Source organism: Suncus etruscus, chromosome 6 (assembly GCF_024139225.1).
Source record: "Suncus etruscus isolate mSunEtr1 chromosome 6, mSunEtr1.pri.cur, whole genome shotgun sequence".
Taxonomy (NCBI): domain Eukaryota; kingdom Metazoa; phylum Chordata; class Mammalia; order Eulipotyphla; family Soricidae; genus Suncus; species Suncus etruscus.
The window spans coordinates 51933026-51953430 of NC_064853.1; the positions used below are offsets into that span (position 1 = coordinate 51933026).

The following is a 20405-nucleotide window of genomic DNA, read 5'->3' on the forward strand; positions in this document are numbered from 1 at the left end:
AAGCAGCAAGGCATTTGCCTTGCACGCAACCAACATGGGACAGATGGCGGTTCGAATCCTGGCATCCCATATGGTCCCCCGAGCCTGCCAGGGGCAATTTCTGAGCACAGTGCCAGGAGTAACACCGAGTGCAGTCTGGTGTAATCAAAAAAAAAATCTGTACTTGGTGAAAACAGGGAAGGAGTCAAGAATGAATTCCAATGTATTTTGGTATCTGGGGGTGCCAATGCCTAAAAAGATGCACAAAGGGGAGACAAGTTGTGGAATAAATGGGCAATGGTGTATGCATTCTCAGCTTTGGGTTGAGGTGTTTATGAGAAGCTTAGGGGAAACAGGGTGACAATTTAAATTGTTGCTAACAACCCCTCTAGTCTTAAAAAAACAATCATTTAATTGACTCATGATTTTGATTCTGTGGCTATTTAGCAATAAAACTAGATTTATCTGGATGGCTTTTCTGTAGGTCTCACATATATATCTGCAGCTTAGAGATGAGAGTAGTAACAGATGGACTCATTATGTGTTTGTTAGTGTTAGTTATCAGTTAGGCCATGTAGATAGATCCAAAATACTAGCCTAGACAGCTTCACATGAAAACAGAAAAGTAAATGGAATAGGAAAGGCCAAACCCCAAAGTTAAATAGTTTTCAAGCCTCTTTTTGTGTCATGTTTGCTAAGATTCTATGGACTAAGCAAATTAGAAGGCCCAACCCAAGTGGAAAGAATCTATCCTGGAAAGCATGATTCATTGGGAGACATTACTGTAATAATCTGTCATAGTCTACCCTAGGGCAGCCAAATTAGGGACCATATGTGCTTCGAATACTACCAAGTTCTCTCCATACCACTCAGAAGTAGTGATAAAGGCTACTAAAAGACAAGAAGAGTTTTTTCCAGTAATATGTAATTATTCTTAATCTTAAAGCCTTCCATATTCTAGTCTTAGTCTCTCCCTATTGAGAAGTCTTACCTTTCTCTTCCTAGGGTACTGCAGAGGTGAGAGTGGGGGTGAGGAGGAAAGACTTAGTGCAAATGATGTAGCAGGAAAGGAAGGAGTATAGTGCTCCAAGAATGTCCCAATTTGGGACTGTGGGAAATACAGAGTCTGAGAGATCTGTTTTCTGAGCTTTGTTACTGAAATGTCCACAGATCAAAGACATGGGTGGAACTCAGAGCTAGAATCACAAAGGTAATTTTTTTGTTTTGTTTTGATTTTAGAGGCTAAACCCAGTGGCGCGTAGGGGTTACTCCTGGATCTATACTCAGAAATCACTCCTGGCAGGCTTGGGGGACCATATGGGATGCTAGTAATCTAACCCAAGTCCATCCTGGGTTGGCTGCATGGAAGGCAAATGCCCTACTACTGTGCTATTCCTCTGGCCCCCACAGAGGTAGTTTTGCTAGGAGAACAGTCTTACCCAAAGTCACAGTTAATAAGTGGTAAGCATGGGATAGCAGTTACTAACAGCTAATATCATTCATCCAGTGATAGGCTGAGTGATCCATTTGGCCAGTGAACCCAATGCTCACAACAATCCTTTAAGGTCATTATTTTATATTCATTTTAATTATTATAAATTTGTGACACAAAGATCTTAGTTCTGAAGGCTGATAACTTGAGTCATAGGTCCACACTCTTCAATGTTACATTATTTATAGTTTTTAGGAAGAGGCAGGATGGCATACTGATGAAATCCCAAACTGGTAGGATTCAGAGCTTTCATATGTGATCTAGATTAAGCTGTGTGATCTGAACTATCCATAACACCTCTCTTGCCTCCCTTTCTCCACCTATAAAATGGGGATAACAAGTATCTAGTGGGTTACAAACATTAGTAGAGATATGATCTCTGAAAACTGCCAGGAGTAATCCCTGAACACTTTCAGGGTCTCCTTAAAAGAAACCTAAGGACCTAGTATAGAAGGATCTTATAAGTGAAGTTTGCTGACACTTTGAATAGTGTTAGACATGTAGAGGGTACTCTCTTAAGAATCTGCTATTGAACTGGGGAGCAGCCAGAGAGGTGGTTGCCCCCTTGCCAGTCACGCATTGCATGTTTGTGAAGAACCTGGCGCTAAACCATTCGTAGACGACCTGCTTTTGGGTCAGGGTTTTATATGTAGCAGAGCAGCTCTCTTGCTGTGATCTATTGAAAGTCAGCCCTCAGCACAAGGGTTTTTTTTGTTTTTGTTTTTGTTTTTAATTAAAAAAAAAAAGAATCTGCTATTACTGGGGACTGAAGTGATAGCACACTGGGTCGGGTCTTTCCCAAAAAGGAGTATGCTGTTACAGTAATGATAATTACTGTTCATTTTACAAAGCTGGGCTCTCAGATTAGACTATCTTTCTCCAAGTCATGGGACTTTCACAATATCCTTCCTTAAATAGTGAAAGTCTCCTCTGGGGTCTAGTCATTGGGGCCCCACAGCACAGTGGCTCCTTATCACTCAGGAACACCTTTGAGTTTATTAGCTTATCAGAACAGCAGCTGTGTGGGGTTCAGGGAGGCTCTGACAGGTGGGGCTTCATACCAACAGTAACTAAGCTAGGACCTAGCTCTAAAATAAGGGTCCAGGCTGCAAAATCAGGGAGGATCAGGTATAATTTTGGAGACTAGGAGAGAATTATGAGGAGAGAAATCTAAAATCACATGCTGAGGTACCGATTTGGGGCATTGGATTCTGTTAACAGTTCCCAGAAACTAGCACCCAGTCATCCCGCTGTCTCAAGCGCAGCATGGTGTCTCAAGGACAGGGTGGAGTTGACCCTCAGAGCTCAGTACCTGGCAGCAGGGGCTGATAAAACCACTCAAGATCTTGGACTTCATTCACCTCCAGCCCCTCACTCCAGAATACAAGAGAGGGGAGGTTTTTGGTGAGTATCAAGTCCAATTTTCAGGAGTTAAAGTTAGGGAAACTAAGGCCTCAAGAAGACTTTATCTAGATTTATCTAAGGTGTCTTAGAAAGGTGAAAGCATACAAAAGCAAGAGCAGCCTGGAATAGTGGAGGAGTACTATGAATACAGAACTCAGTTCTGCTGCTGATATGCTGTATGACCCTGATGAAGACACAGGTTCTTGTCAATTCACTTCTGTAAAAGGGGAGGAAAGTGGAAGTGTTTCTCTCTTTCTCAAATATTTAGTAAGTTTGGAACCTAGGAACACATATAGTATTGCAATAAAATGGCAGGTCTGTTTTTTTTTTTTTTAAAGCCCTGCTTTATGAAAGTTGAATTTGAATATTTAAAGTGGGTTGTGCCATATTCAACTGCCTACATGCCTATTTTTAAATATGCATTGCACCCTTCATATCATTTCCCAATGGCCTGTGACAGACTTTAGCAATCCCCAAAAGATCCGCCTATTCAAAATGAACCCTGCCCATCCCAGAACACCTCTATTTATATGAGGATACAACAGGAGAATGAACCACTGACCATACCTCCTTCCCCATGTCAGAGGAGAAGGTAAACAAAGCTAAATTCCCCCTAAATGTTCACTTTCCCCCTCTGAAGGTCTGTGTGTTCTATTGTAATCATCAGGGTCTTCCGCAACAATTGTCACCAGTGTCACCAGCTGATGATGTGGGATGATGTACAAATCCTATGTAGAAGGTCCTGGGTGTATGTGTGTGTGTGTGTGTGTGTGTGTGTGTGTGTGTGTAAGTGAATTTCAATGTCAATTGAAGTGGTTTTCTTGAGACTTTGGAGAGTTCTGGAACTTAGAATTTCCTCCTTGTTATCAGAGCTAGGACTGAAGGCCAGTGACCAAATACATTTTTATTGCTGTGATAATGAAGTGAGTATGATAATAATAATGGTGGTGATGACTAGCTATTAATGTCTCAGTGATCCCCATGTAATAAGTTCTGTGCTATACATGTAAGACATTACTTCTTCACACCCCCCCCAATAGAATTACCCTTTTTTGGTTAATGAAGAAAGGAAAAATCTACAAGATCACATAATTAAGAAATTGAAAACTATAGACCTATAAAAACAAAACTAAACAACTATAAAAAGTGAAAATCTTAAAAAACTTTAAAATCTTTTTTAGTATGTTTTGGGGGAGTATGGGCCATATCCAGCAGTGTTCAGATATCACATCTGGCTCTGTGTTTAGAGATCACTCCTGGAGGGGCCTAAGGGGATCATATGCATCAAACCTAGGTCCACCATGTGCTAGGCAAGGGGCTCTACTCACTATACTGTCTCTCCAGCTTTGAAAATAATTTTTATAAGACAAAAATTGGTTAAAAGGCCAAAGATGTGGATCTGTAAATGTTTTGTATATATGAAGCCCTAGGTTCAATCTTTAGTACCAAAAATATACAAAGTCAAATGTTGGTAATTTAATATGATTGAACCAAATAGGAAAGATAAAGTTAGGATAAAACAGAACAGTCTGAACTTGAAGTCCATGTATAATTACTCTACCCCTTATCACTTCCCAGAGCCACACTAGCAGTATCATGGCCCCTTTGCTGTGGTGTAAGGTAGAATCAGGGACTGAATGTATGATCTCATGCATGCAAGTAGGCCCCTCCCTCAAAATATGGTTTACCATTTATATCAGTGTTTCCAAAGAGGACAAAACTTCCCCCTACAGAGCACTGGAAAGATTGGATTGAGTGATTATAACTGAGGGTACAATGTTTGCTGAAAGGAAAGATTTTTTTCAACAAGTGACGTTTCTTCTGAAAAGGGGCCAGAGCAATAAAATAGTGGGTATGGCATTTGTCTTGCTTGCAGCTGTTTGATCCCTGGCATGCCTAGATCCCACCAAGAGTGATACCTGAGTACAAAGTCAGGAATAAGCCCCGACCACCACTGGCTATCGCTCCTCATCACCACACACAAAGTTTGGGAACTTTTTGTCTACATAATGACTATAAATATCAAAAATAGTAAAATGCTCTCCAACCCAGATATTATCTACAAGGGAAAAGGCTAAAAAAATTCCTTCAAGAAATTTCTGCAGAAAAAAACAGTTGATGCTTGTGAATAAAATAGTCTTTATTGTGTGTGCATTATGCTGTTTGGTTCTGGCAACCTCATTAAGGAGGTAATTTCTTTTCCCATTTAACAGATGAGAAGCAAAAGAGGCCCAATATGTAGTAGTTAAAAACAGAGTCTCCGGAACAGATGGCTGAGGCTTAACCTGATTCTACCAGCTAGAGATAGTTCCTTACTTCTCTGTGCTTTGCCCTTCATATTTTGAAATGGTGATAATAACAGTTTTCTCCTCAAAGTAAGGTTGTGGTAATTAAACAAAATAATCTCTGTAAAACGATTAGAACAATGTTGGCACATGGTAAACACTTAATAAACATAGGCTGTTATTAAACTTCAGTGAGGAATTGGAAAATAGTACAGTAGGTAGAGCATTTGCCTTAACACGGGTGACCCAGAATTGATTCATGACATCACATACGGTCCTTTGATCTGCACAGTAGTGATTCCTGAGTGCAGAGCCCTGAATACCACCAGGTGTGGCATGCACCCCACCCACCCAAAAGAAAAAAAAAACACTGGACCAGAGTGATAACATGATGGGTAGGGCATTTATTTTGCAGGAGGCTGATCCCAGGCATTGCATATAGAACCCAAAGCTGAGTGCAGGACCAGTAGTAATATCGAAGCAATGCAGGAAATGGTCCAAATGCTAAATAGATGCTAATAGCACAACTGGAAAATGCCAGAGTTATGGTTTGACCCAACCTTGTCTACTTTCCTAGATAAAATTGTTTCCTCTTCAAATTTGGAATTAAGGCAAAGTATCCATCCTGTTCTTTTTGTTAAGCCTTTCTTTAACAGGAAGTAAATCTCTTGCATGCACCTGCTCATCAGTCCCTTTGAGACCTGAGTTTGGGAAAGGTAGTCAGTTCTGTCCCAGCAGGAGGCAAAGGAAGATAACAGTTTTCTGCAAAAATAATTTGGTTTTGCCAACAATCTCTGAACCTGCTCTGGGCTTCCTCTTTTCTGGGTTCCCTGGGTCAGTCACTGACTTCTGTGGTCTTGTTTTCTCTTGTGTATATACAGAAAGTGAGCCAGATTCTTGACAGTGCTAATAAATGTCTTGCACCAAGTGTCAAGTTGTGTGCCAAACATAGTTCCTAAAGCTTTACACTTGTTCCTGTCATTATGCCTTTTGTTTGTTTGTTTGTTTTGGGGCCAGAGCCAGCTGTGCTCAGGAGTTATTCCTTGCTTTGTGCTCAGGAATTGCTCCTGGCAGGTTCAAGAGATCATATGAGATGTGGGGATCAAACACACTTCTGCTGCATGCAAGGCAAGTGCCCTACTCTCCGTGCTATAACCCTGGCCCCACCTGTCATTATGTTTAATAATAACAAGATTGGTGATGTGTACTGACCACTTATTAAGGCCTTTCCTTCTTGCTTAATCAGTTCTAGCTCATTTAATCCTTATATTAGTTTTTGAGAAAATTTATGCACTGTTTCCACTATTCGGATAAGAAACTTGCTCAGAGAAGGCAGTAGCTTGACCCACCATTCTTCAATGATCATCTAAGTCCAACTGACATTCTGTAATATTCAAATTGTGCACACCTTTGTCTCCTCTCTTTCATTCCTGAGCAGTTTTCCAAGATATTGTTGTCATGGCGACTGTTGGATTGGGCTTCCTTACTTCCTCTTTACGGAGACATGGCTGGAGCAGTGTGACTTTCAACCTCTTTATGCTGGCCCTTGGGGTGCAGTGGGCAATCTTGCTGGATGGCTTCCTTAACCAATCATCACTTGGGAAGGTCATCGTCATCAAACTATCCAGGTAACAGGATAGATACTTTTGGGTCTTTTGCATGTGAAGCTTGAGTGGACATATTCTAGTAGACTGGGATGTCCCATTCTCTTTTTAACTCAAAGTCACGTAATATTTAGGACATGCTTACACCAACAATTATTCATTGATTATATTACACTCAAATTTTATTATTAATATATTAGATTTGGGATCTCTCACATTCAAATTAAACTGGACATCTAGTATTTTATCTCTCATTCCCAAGCCCAGATCCAGTCTTCTCCAAGTCTTTTCTTTATTATTATTTTTTGTTTGTTTGTTTGTTTGTTTGGGCCACACCCATTTGACGCTCAGCGGTTACTCCTGGCTATGAGCTGAGAAATCACCCGTGGTTTGGGGGGACCATATGGGATGCCGGGGGATCAATCCTTGGTCTGTCCTAGGCTAGTGCTTGCAAGGCAGACACCTTACCTCTAGCGCCACCTCTCTGGCCCCCTTTTCTTTATTATTAAAGAAGATTTTGTAAAGATAGGTGGACAGTATTTTTTTTTTCAAAAAAATAATTAACAGAAATTACCTCTCTTCCGATGCTGAACTCAGACAAACTCTTGGGGAAAAAGAAAAATATCCAGGAATTAGCAAGATACAACAGGTAGGATACTAGTCTTATACACAGCTGTACAAGATTTATTCCAGCTTCTATATGGCCCCCAGAGCCTACCAGGTTTGATTCCTGAGCACAGTCAAGAATAAGCCCTGGGGCCGGAGAGATAGCATGGAGGTAAGGGGTTTGCCTTTCATGCAGAAGGTCATCGGTTCGAATCCCGGCACCCATATGGTCCCCCGCGCCTGCCAGGAGTGATTTCTGAGCATAGAGCCAGGAGTAATCCCTGAGCGCTGCCGGGTGTGACCCAAAAACCAAAAAAAAAAAAAAAAAAAGAATAAGCCCTGAGCATAGTCAGGTGTGGTTCCAAAACAAATAATCCAGTCTTAAATGATGGTGGCACAGAAATACTTTCTTTCAGTCAACTTTTATTCATTTTCATACATTTATAAGAAATCATTGTGAATCAATGCTTTAGAACATTTCAGAAGAAAAAAAGATAAGCTGTTTTACAGGGTTAGTGGGGCTAGACTGTTTCATGCCAAGACCACTCCAGAATGCAAACCCAGGGTCTCACTCATGTAATGCAGCAAGTGCTCTGCCACTCAGCAACATCTCTGGCCAGTTTTAGCTCACTGTTACCCTCTTTTCTCCCTCCAAATGGCCTTGACCTGAGATAGTCTAACCAGAACTCACTACCCCCACAAAACAAACCCTCTATGTTATTTCTTCTAAAAAGTTTATGAGCTAATCCCCACAGGGATTCAATAACTTCAGGAACCAGTTGTGAAGTAACAAAGGGCACTTGGGGGAACTCTGACTGAGGTGGCCTGGTCTGACCTTTCTCCTGACTTTGCATAAGGTCACATAAGCCTCAGCCTCCCGAACCTTAGTCATCTCCAGGCCTCCCAGTCTGTTCTCTCTTCAGACAGATGTCAGCAGGGATCTGTTTGTCCTAGACTAGACCCAGGAAGACAAGAAAAGGCCACATGCAGTCTGAGTGAGCTCCCATGCCCCAACCATGGTTTCTGAGTTTTTCCTAGCTCTGACCACCTCCATGACAGATTGCACAAATTTGAACAATGGACTCCTTCCTGACCTTTCCTGTCCAGGATGGGCTAGTGGTTCATGTCAGGCCATCTCCCAAACAGGGCATTCTCCCTCTCTCTTAACCTCACCACACTTGTGTTAACTGACAAGACACTGTATTTGTTTTTTCTTGACACAATTGGTTCCTTTGCCATCCTTGTCTTCCTCCACAGTAAGGTATGGTTTTTAAAAACTATAATGAAAATGCCATCAAAATTAAAATATGTGGAATTTTAGTACTATATTTTGAAAGATTCAGAAGATCCCCAACTTCAGAACCTTGCTTCTTAAAGTAAGGATCATGACCCTAACTGGCTGTGGTCACAGAATGTCATGAAAAGTCTGGTAACAGTAAAAGGTTTTTTAATGTTCCATCATCAAACAATTCAAAATCAACTGAGTCATGAAGCTGAGGTGTTTCTGCCAGTGTACATCTGCTTGGCATTTCTTGGGCAAAAAGGGCAAAGAGTGAAAAAGATCTATGAAACCTTGCCATAAAAATCTATGGAACCCTGCCATAAAAGATACAGTACTTGCTGGATTCACTTCACAAAAGCTCCATAGACTTTGCCTGAACCATTTATTTATTTATTTATTTATTTATTTATTTATTTATTTATTTATTTATTGGTTTTGGGGTCACGCCCGGCAGCGATCAGGGGTTACTCCTGGCTTTATGCTCAGAAATCGCTCCTGGCAGGCTCGGGGGACCATGTGGGATGCCAGGATTCAAACCACTGTCCTGCATGTAAGGCAAATGCCTTACCTCCATACTATCTCCTCAGCCCTGCCTGAACCTTTTTTTTTTTTTTTTTTTTTTTTTTGTGGTTTTTGGGTCACACCCAGCAGTGCTCAGGGGTGATTCCTGGCTCCAGGCTCAGAAATTGCTCCTGGCAGGCACGGGGGACCATATGGGATGCTGGGATTTGAACCGATGACCTCTTGCATGAAAGGCAAATGCCTTACCTCCATGCTATCTCTCCGGCCCCCTGCCTGAACCTTTTAAAAGAAGAATATGTCTTCTTTTGTTTCTCTTTTTTCTTCTCCTCCTCCTCTTCCTTCTCTTTCCCCTTCTCCTTTTCCTTCTCTTCTTCTTCCTCCCCCTCCTCCTTGCAGTATGCAAGGTTACATTAGGTTCTGTTGTCAAGGATCACTCTTAGCCATATCAGGGTTTGAATTCAAGTCAGCCACATCCAACACAATTGCCTTACCCACTGTACTATCTCTCTAGCATCAAGACACAGAATGTTTTAAGTAATTTGTCCAAGGTCACACAGCCTGTAAGCACATGAGTCAGGATTCTTCTAGCCAAGGCAAGACCCAAGACTACACTCCTCACCACTTTCTTTTGTTTTGTTTTTGTTTTTTGAGTCACACCCTGCAGCACTCAGGAGTTTCTCCTGGCTCTGTGCCCAGAAGTTGCTACTGGCAGGCTTGGGGGACTGTATGGGATGCCGGGATTCAAACTAGAGTTCATTGCAAGGCAAATGCCTTACACTGTGCTATCGTCTGGCCCTACCTCACCACTTTCTTATTACTTCAGTTTCCCCTACACAGGTCTGAAATCTCACCACTAAAATGCATCCTTGCTTTGTTTTGTTCTTGACACACATTTTTTGGTTGGTTTGGTTTATGGCAGGGGGATTGTTTGGGGTCACAACCAGTGATACTCCAGCCCCTCACAATTCTCTTAAAAAAAGAAATAGATCCTCCTCTTGAATCAGGACTTTGCCAGTTAAATGAGCATACACTCAAAAGATATAACCCGGGCCCGGGGAGATAGCACAGGGGCGTTTGCCTTGCAAGCAGCCGATCCAGGACCAAAGGTGGTTGGTTCGAATCCCGGTGTCCCATATGGTCCCCCATGCCTGCCAGGAGCTATTTCTGAGCAGACAGCCAGGAGTAACCCCTGAGCACCGCTGGGTGTGGCCCAAAACCAAAAAAAAAAAAAAAAAAAAAAAAAAAGATATAACCCAACTTGCTATGGAGAAACATTGTACAAACTCATATTCAAAATAACTCCTGGTACCTGTATGACTTTTCCCCCAGCCCCAGCCCCTGTGCCTGAGGAGGCAGCTCCAAACTTTGTTTATGTATTTATATATTGTTTTTTGGGCCACACCCAGTGGCACTCAGGGGCTACTCCTGGCTCTGCACTCAGAAGTTGCTCCTGGCAGTCTCAGGGAACCATATGGGATGCCAGGGATCAAACGTGGGTCTGTCCTGTGTTAGCTACATGCAAGGCAAATGCCCTAACACTGTGTAACTGCTCCGACCCTAGCTCCAGATGTTAAGCAATAGCTTTAAATTCAAGTCAGCTAAGTTTAAATTGAATGTTTGGCCTTATTTAGCTGTGTGGCCAGTGCCCCCCCCCCAAAAAAATCACCTCTTTCCTTCTCAATGTTTTCTCCTGTAAAATGAAAGTGCTGAGAGATAGTATAGCAAGTGGGGTGCTTGCCTTGTTCATGGCCTATCTGAGTTCAGTCCCTTGTACCCCAAAGGGGTCCCCATATCCTGCCAGGAATGATCCCTGAGCACAGAGCCAGGAGTAAGCCTCAAGTACTGCTGGGTATGGCTCCAAAACAAAAGCAGAAAAAGGAAGTGCTGAATAGTATTTTAGCTTCATTTCAGAGGGTCATTGGGAAAATTAAAAATTTAATGAGGTGCTCTAGTTGCAATGCAACAAATTATTATTATCACCACCAAATTATTTTTATGTTGATGGTTATAATAACATCATCATTATCAACTCCCAGGAAAGGACCAGGTCTCAGAGAAAGGTGTGCAGAGGAGAATAGAGGGATTTAATCATTGTGGATTGTCCTGCTTCATGCTTCCTCTCCAAGAAAGCTTTTTGGGATAAAAGAAATAGTACAGCAGGTAGGGCTTTTATCTTGCATGTAATTAACCCCACTTTGATTCCCAGTACTCCATACAATCATCTATGCTTTTCTAGGAGTGATTCCTGAGCACAGAGCCAGGAGTAACCTATGACATGAGCACTACCAAGTGTGAGAAAAAAGGAAAGAAGGAAGGAAACAGAAAAAGGAAGGAAGAAAAAAATTTAAAAAAAAAGAAAGAAGGAAGGTAGCAAAAGAAGGAAGGAAGGAATGTAACTAAAGGAAGTAAGAAAGAAAGGAATCTCCTTGGGGCCAGTGTGATAGTACAGTGATAGTGTACTTGCCTTGCATGTAGCCAACTCACTGCTTATGGTCCCCTGTGCCTTTTCAGAAGTGATCCCTGAGCATAGAGCCAGAACTAAGCCCTGGGCACCACTGAGTGTACACCCCTGCCAAAAAAATCAAGTCTTCTTGATGAGTCTGTTTTGTTCTCTCCCTTTAGTGGACCACACTCATCTCATGATATAATGGACAGTCAGGTTCATAAATGTCAGTCCTGTTTCCCAAGCTGGATCATAATTGCCTTTAAGACAAAACTTATTTTCCCTACTGAATCCCCATACTCTTCACTTCATTTGTCAGGGCATTCATAAGAGTGCCAATTCTAGATGCTTCTACTTCCAAGTCAAGATTTTGTGTCAAAAAATAAATAAATAAAAATAAAAAGATTTTGTGCCAGTTACAGTGCTCAGCACAACATACATGGTGCTCTTTCTGATCCCATGGCCCTGCCAGAAAGGAGATAGGCCAATGATCACTTTCACTTTCCGTATGGAAAAATCAAACATACTAAGACTAAATAGCTGACCAAGTGGATGTACAGGTACTGGAAATCAGGCTAGTCCTGTTTCCAAACCAGGCTCTTTGCACCCTTCTTAGAGAGGTAGGATGGTGCTGTGGTAGAAGAGCGCCCTCTATTGAGCACCTAGGTAATTGGGCTGAAGAGAGCCATAAGCGGGTCACATTCCAGAAGGAAGCCCTTGAAGAAACAACCGCCTCCCTGTCATTCCCAGCAGAACCTCAGCATGTTCTTTGTACAGATGAAGATTGCACAACACAATCCCTAAGTACATATATGCTGCCTGATGGGGGAAGGATACGAAGGGGCGGGCATGCTAGTAGCATCTACCCCAACAGGGGTGGAAATTTTTTTGTTTGCTCCCTCAGGATTCCCAGTTTCTTGCACAGTACCAAGCAGAATAGGCCTTCAGCCAGTGTTTGTTGCTTGAATGAAGAGTGAATAAGAGGGTTCTTCTCAGCTCTCCCTGACTCTTTCTCCCCCACCTCCTACCCCCAGTATTAAGCTGGCTACCATGAGTGCTATGTCCGTGCTGATCTCAGCAGGAGCTGTCTTGGGCAAGACTAACCTGGTACAGTTGGTACTGATGGCGCTGGTGGAGGTAACAGTTTTTGGCACCATGAGGATGGTCTGCAGACAGTACCTCAATGTGAGTCCTGATACTATGAGGAGAAATTCTGGGGTAAGGTTGGGGGTAAAGATGTGAGAGGGGGGACCGGAGAGATAGCATGGAAGTAGTGCATTTGCCTTGCATACAGAAGGTCAGTGGTTTGAATTCCAGAATCCCATATGGTCCCCCGAGCCTGCCAGGAGTGATGTCTGAGCATAGAGCCAGGAGTAACCCCTGAGCGCTGCCGGGTGTGACCCTCCCCCCCAAAAAAATGTGAGAGGGGAGGAAACTGCTGTCATGACACAAGGTTTCTAGCATTTATTAAAGCAAATAAGTAAAGACAGACAGGCTCAAATGGACTATAAAAGTGTGGTGTTGAAACACAGCAAAATAAAAAAAAAAAGAAAAGAAAAGAAACACAGCAAAATAATGCCTTTGGTTTTCAAAGTTTGATCGTGTAGGATTGCTCCCTGAGAAGGTAATACATCCCATGATGTATTCAAAAATTTCATTCCCAGGTCCCCAGAAGCAGCCATTCAGCAAGTCAGCACGTCAGCTATTGTACACGATCTCTTGGCAAGTTGTTCAAAACTAAAAGTGAGGTGGTTCTCCTGGGCCCCAACTGTAGTTCTGACCCTTAGGCTGGCATTGCCGATCTCATCCTCTGGCAAGAAAGCCAGTGTCCAGGATGGGAAAGTTGCTTTTCAAAATCATACAGCAAGGGGGTGGCTGAGCCAGGTGAGGACTCAGACAGACTCCACTGTGGATTAGGAGGAAGAACCGGAGACTTGAAGTTAAAGATTGGGGTTTGTACCCAACTTTGTCACTCATTTTATATATAATTCAAAGATAAGCTGCTTCCTGTTTATCTTCTTTGTTATGGGGATAATTCATGTTCCTTATCAATGGGAGTTGAGGAATAATTGATTCATTAAATGAGATGGTGCTTTGTTTAGTAATTATGAAGCCTATTGCCATTTTCATATCCCAGAATAAAGAATGTATTTTACTCAGAGAATTAAAGGAAGCATTGTGGAGTTTTGTGCAGAGGTGTGAAGAGAATTATGTTTTAATTTAATTTATTTATTTACTTATTTTTGGTTTTTGGGCCACACCAGGTGGCTTTCAGGGATCACTCCTGGCTCTATGCTCAGAAATCACTCCTAGCAGGCTTGGGGAACCATATAGAATGCTGGAAATTGAACCCAGGTTCATCTCAGATCAGCTGTGTTCAAGGCAAAAGCCCTACCACTGTACTATCACTTTGGCCCTCTTATGTTTTTAAGAAAATTTCTCTGACTTAGAGTTTATAAAGGGCCAAAGGGAGCAAGAGTGAATTGAGTGGGGACTGTGAGGAGACTGTTGCAGTACTCCAGGATTAGATAGGATGGTAGCAGGGGTCCTCAAACTTTTTAAACAGGGGGCCAGTTCACTGTCCCTCAGACCATTGGAGGGTCTGACTATAGTAAAAACAAAACTTATGAACGAATTCTTTTTTTTTTTTTTTTTTTTTTGTGGTTTTTGGGTCACACCCGGCAGTGCTCAGGGGTTATTCCTGGCTCCAGGCTCAGAAATTGCTCCTGGCAGGCACGGGAGGACCATATATGGGACGCCGGGATTCGAACCGATGACCTCCTGCATGAGAGGCAAACGCCTTACCTCCATGCTATCTCTCCGGCCCCATGAACGAATTCTTATGCACACTGCATATATCTTATTTTGCAATGGAGAAACAAAACAGATACAAATACAATATGTGGCCCATGGGCCATAGTTTGAGGACCTGACAAGAGGATTGGGAAGGCTAAATTCTGGCTACAGAATTGACCAGATCTGCTGATAGACAGTATAAGAAATGGGAAAAGGGCTTAAAATGCCTTCAAGATTACTTGCAGTTGTCTTGAAGGATAGATAACACAGACGGTAGGATTCTTGCCTTGCACGTGGCTGACCTGGGTTTGATCCCCGGTATCACATAATCTGGGGATGATCTCTGAGCACAGATCCAGGAGTAAGTCATTAGCAACAACTGTTGTGACAAAAAAAGGGAAAAAAAGATGATTGCGGGGCCGGAGAGATAGCATGGAGGTAAGGCGTTTGCCTTTCATGCAGAAGGTCATCGGTTCGAATCCCGGCGTCCCATATGGTCCCCCGTGCCTGCCAGGAGCAATTTCTGAGCATGGAGCCAGGAGTAACCCCTGAGCACTGCCGGGTGTGACCCAAAAACCAAAAAAAAGATGATTGCAAGGACTAAAAAGATAGATAGTACAAGGGTTATAGACATTTACTTGACACACATTGACCCTGATTTAATTCCCAACACTTCATATAGTCTTCCAAGCAGCACCATGTGTGACCCCAAAATTTTAACAAACAACAACAAAAAATATACACTTTACCTGCTATATTATATCCTGGGCCCAATTAAAACTTTTTTTTTTTTTTTTTGGTTCATACCTACCAGTACTTAGAGGTTGCTTCTGGTTCTGAACTCCTGGTGAGTTCAGGGAATCACATGAGATGTCTGGAATTGAATCTGGGTTGGCCATATGCAAGGCAAAACTGCTGTACTAGTGCTCTGCCCCCCCCCCCATTTCAAAATCTTTGGGAAGGGTTAAGAGAGATAATATAGCAGGTAGGGCACTTGCCTTGCAAGCCCAACCAGAATGCTGACTTAGACACTGAGATAGCCAGGAGCTGGATGAGATTTTCAGGAGATGTTTTGCTTTGGCTGCTGCTTGAAGATCAGTCAGCAAAGGGATAAAGGTGGAAACAGAAAGACTGATAGGTGGTTATTGACATAATTTGGGGTAACTATGATGGTGGTTTAAACTAAGATGGGCCAGAGAGGTGTAATGGCAAAAATTCTGACTATTCTGAAATTTTTTGTAGCTACAGTTAATACACATTGAATTATTTTTTGGGGTGGGTGTCACACCCAGCAGCGCTCAGGGGTTACTTTTGGCAGGCTCAGGGAACTATATGGGATGCCAGGATTCGAACCGGGGTCTATCCTGTATTGGCTGCGTGCAAGGCCTTATCGCTGTACTATCCCTCCGGCCCCACATTGAATTCTTTTAAGGATTACTAAATATGCTATTTGTTAGGCAAAGATGGCATCTAGCTTGGCTTCACTGAAAATTCTAGGGATAGATCCTAAAAGGTTTTGGTTGATGCATGTCACAAAGCTTATATCATTTAGTATGCCATGCAGAGTTGAAATTCTGCCCATAAGCAGGATTCAGTGGGCTGCAAATCTGTATGGCTCTTTGCCCCACCTAAGAAGATCTTGTCCAAAAGCCTTTGATAGCTACTGACAAGGCAAAACAGCAACCTACCTAGAGTTAGTACCACTCATGGGCTCCCCAACAGGGAGCAACTGTGTTGGATGAGCTGAAAAGACAGCAAAATCCTCTCTTCCAGGACCATCGGTTTTGTCTGTAGACAGCAGGTGTAGACACCATTCTCATTATTTGTTTTGCAGATGGACAGTCACGTAAGCATGATGCACATCCACGTGTTTGCAGCATATTTTGGGTTGGCTGTGGCCTGGTGCCTCTCAAGACCTCTGCCAGAGGGAACTGAGGAGAAAAATCACACGGCCACCAGCCCCAGTTTGTTTGCCATGCTGGGTAAGGAAAAAGTGGGGTGGAGGTTTTTTTTTTAGACCTGGCCCACAGAGGCTCCAGACCCTTGAAGGAAAAAATCTCTCACCTGTTTCCAGCTTCCTGAAGGTTTTCTCCAATTGTGTTAGCTGAACTCAATCAATTGTTACTAAAGGATCGACTCATTCCCATTATGTTAAATAATTTTGTTCAGTCTTTCATCTGAACTCCAAGGGAAGGTGTTGGACAAAGAAAGAAAGTAAAACTAGGGGTAAAATAGGAGTCATTATTCTATGTTTAAAAACACAAAACAAAACTCTGGTGAGGGCCCGGCGTTGTGGCACTAGAGGTAAGGTGTCTGCCTTGCCAGCGCTAGCCTAGGACGGACCGCGGTTCGATCCCCCCACGTCCCATATGGTCCTCCAAGCCAGGAGCAACTTCTGAGCACATAGCCAGGAGTAACCCCTGAGCGTCACCGAGTGTGGCCCAAAAAACAAAAAACAACAACAAAAAAAAAAAACAAAAAAAACAAAACAAAACAAAAAAAAAACTGGTGAAATGCAAATATAGCTCAGACTGCTAGGTGAGGAAACTTAGAGGAACACAGGCTACATATGGAACACACAGTGTAAAAATAAATACCGGTTGCTCGCTTCGGCAGCACATATACTAAAATTGGAACGATACAGAGAAGATTAGCATGGCCCCTGCGCAAGGATGACACGCAAATTCGTGAAGCGTTCCATATTTTTCAGCTATACCACTCCTAGGAATATACCCTAGGAACACAAAAATACAATACAAAAACCCCTTCCTTACACCTATATTCATTGCAGCACTATTTACCATAGCAAGACTCTGGAAACAACCAAGATGCCCTTCAACAGACGAATGGCTAAAGAAACTGTGGTACATATACACAATGGAATATTATGCAGCTGTCAGGAGAGATGAAGTCATGAAATTTTCCTATACATGGATGTACACGGAATCTATTATGCTGAGTGAAATAAGTCAGAGAGAGAGAGAAAAACGCAGAATGGTCTCACTCATCTATGGGTTTTAAGAAAAATGAAAGACACCCTTGCAATAATAATTTTCAGACACAAAAGAGAAAAGAGCTGGAAGTTCCAGCTCACCTCAGGAAGCTCACCACAAATAGTGATGAGTTTAGTTAGGGAAATAACTACATTTTGAACTGTCCTAATAACGAGAATGTATGAGAAAAATGGAGAGCCTGTCTAGAGTACAGGCGGGGGTCGGGTGGGGAGGAGGGAGACTTGGGACATTGGTGATGGGAATGTTGCACTGGTGATGGGTGGTGTTCTTTACATGACTGAAACCCAAACACAATCATGTATGTAATTAAGGTGTTTAAATAAATTTAAAAAAAAAAAGAAAAAAAAAATAAATACTGGACCTGGGCAGAAGGGAGAGAGCACGTTAAACGTGTAAAATAAGCAAATGACTGTCACAAGATGGGATCAGAAGATCTGAAATTTGATGTTTTAACCCTCTGGGCCATACTTTCCTTGCCATAAAACTCAGAGTTTGGGAGTTAGATAGGGACAGCCAGCTTTGGGACTCTCCTGTCTGCAGCCATAGAGGGTCAGGCTTAGGCAGGATATTGGTTTCAGTGACTCTTTCTGACCCCCAGGCACCCTTTTCTTGTGGATGTTCTGGCCAAGTTTCAACTCAGCTCTGCCGGACATTCCGAGTCAAAAGAAGAATGCCATCTTCAACACCTACTATGCCCTTGCTGTCAGTGCAGTGACAGCCATCTCTGTATCAGCCTTGACTCACCCTCAAGGGAAGATCAGCATGGTGAGGAGTCAGCTACCCCTGGACACTCATATTTATGTCCCCTGGCCCCAAAACAAGTGCCACAGGTTGGGTGATAAGAGTATGCCTCAGTCTCCTTGAACATGAGAAAGTGTGTTGGTATGTCAAATGGGTAATGAAACACAGGAAATTATCAAAAGCACTCTGTGGAGAGAGCCATTCCATTCAGTCCAAAGAATCCAAATCTGAATCCCTTTTCTGCTTAAGTGGTCACCGTAAGTAAGAATGAGCAGAACAGAATGAGAAGCAAAATGTTATATGTACCCTCTCCTCCATGAAATTTTAAGAATGGAATGATTAGAATACAAAGTCAAAGAGCATATCAGTGGATGGGAAAGTGGTTCAATTGTAGAGCACTTGCATGTGTGAGACACTGGGTTTCATTCTAGACACCACATTGTCCCCTCACCAGAAGTGTCCCCCAAGCACCAAGTTGGGAGTCTCTCCTGAGCACTACCAGTTGTGACTCAAAAAACAATCCAACAAAGAAGTATAGAACCCTAGCCACTTGTCCTTGGAGTAGAGTGTGGCCATGGATGCCAAATAACTGCACATTCCAGTCGATTCTTGTAAAATCACTATGACTGTTCCCCAAATCTCAGAGGTAGGATGAGGTAAGATCATTGAGAAAGGGAAGTGGATACAGAAAGTATATTATAATATTGCCTTATTATCAGTTTAAGTAACTTTGGGCAAATTCTCTCCTCTGTGTGCCCTCACTTTATTCACTTCTAAACTATTTCTTTGCAGACTCATATCCACAATGCAGTGCTGGCAGGAGGTGTGGCTGTGGGTGCCTCATGTCACCTGATCACATCTCCTTGGCTAGCCATGGTGCTGGGCCTTATAGCTGGACTGATCTCTATTGGTGGAGCCAAGTGCTTACCGGTAAGGAGCTGGGCAATCAGTCATCTCTCTGTTGGTTTAGACCAGCAGTTCCTAGGAATCTTGGCATAGTATCATGGACTGCTTTAGGCAGGTATTGGTAGGGATGCTCCTGGGAACTGAGAATTACCCAGATCACCCTGGAAGTATTCAGAAACCTCTTGAACAATGCCTAGCAGTAATTAGGGGTTATCAAGGCTGCACCTCAAGGCTACACCTGGGAATGTTCAGGGGTCCATGTGGTGCTAGGGCTCCAAACAGGGTCAGGCCTCTTAATCCTTGTACTATCTCTCTGGCTCCACCCATTTTACTTTTCCTGAATACCTGCTTTATTTTCTTTCGATAGACCATCCTTTCTGTTCTATCTCTACATGATAGAATGTAATTTCTCTCTTTAGGAAAGAAGACAGGGAACCAGAGAGATAGTACAGTAAATAGGGCACTTACCTTGCACCTGACCAACCAGGGGTCAATCCTCAGCATCTCACTTGGTTCCTCAAATCCCACCAAGAGGGATCAATTCCTTAGTGCAGAGCTATGAGCAAGCATTGAGCAGCACTGGATGTGGCCCAAAAAAATCAAAAAGAAAAAAACCAGGTAGAATATCTTGATTCCAATCCCAAGTTGTCTGGACAGACAGCTTATTGATTTAGATTGGATAATATGCTTGTGTAGGGCTGTTAGTGCCTATGACTGCAATCCATGAGCCATGGAAATGATAATGTGAAGAGTAAAACCCAGAGGAGCGGTGCTGGATTGGTAATCCAAGTCAGGTGCACTTCTAAATGGATCAAATTTAATCCATTTAATCTTCATGGGTTTCAAGTTTTTATGGAGGACAAAGTAGTAGATTAGACAAAGGAGTAGATTAGAAAGTCTCAAAAATCTTATAAATTTGGATGACAAGTGGATATTAAGGGAGGCACTTTCAACCCACAGAAGAATTTAGTAAGTTTGATTTGACTAAAGTTGGGGAAATCTGTTTTCCATCTTTGGAATGGAAACAAATTCCTTTTATCTCCTCTGACAAAAGGTGGAAATACACTGCAAAAAAAAAAAAAAAGTATGGGCCAGAGCAGCAGCAGAGCAGTAGGGCTTCTGCCTTGTACTTGTCCAACCCCAGACGGACCCTGGTTTGATTCCCAGCATCCCACATGGTCCCTGGAGCCTGCTAAGAGCAATTTCTGAGCACAGAGACAGGAGTAACCCTGGAGCACTACCAGTGTGACCCCCAAACAAACAAACAAAAAGTCAAGTTTAGCACTAGGACGTGCTACTCATTATTTTGTCTAAGCTTTAGTTTCTTTGTT

The 20405-nt window shown here is 42.6% G+C and overlaps 1 protein-coding gene and 1 non-coding gene across 3 annotated transcripts in view; both read left to right on the top strand.

The window, feature by feature from the left end:
• Positions 1-20405, top strand: part of RHCE (Rh blood group CcEe antigens) — a 49851-nt gene that overhangs the window by 9276 nt on the left and 20170 nt on the right. The window contains exons 2-6 of one of the 2 annotated variants that reach the window (XM_049774915.1): positions 6599-6788; positions 12652-12802; positions 16248-16395; positions 18026-18192; positions 18961-19098. In XM_049774915.1, the coding sequence (XP_049630872.1) occupies positions 6599-6788; positions 12652-12802; positions 16248-16395; positions 18026-18192; positions 18961-19098 (794 nt within the window). The remainder of the gene's footprint in view (positions 1-6598; positions 6789-12651; positions 12803-16247; positions 16396-18025; positions 18193-18960; positions 19099-20405) is intronic. The other variant, XM_049774916.1, reaches the window with a different exon arrangement.
• Positions 17014-17120, top strand: LOC126012886 (U6 spliceosomal RNA). Its single transcript, XR_007497233.1, has one exon. It is a non-coding gene; the product is annotated as a U6 spliceosomal RNA (small nuclear RNA).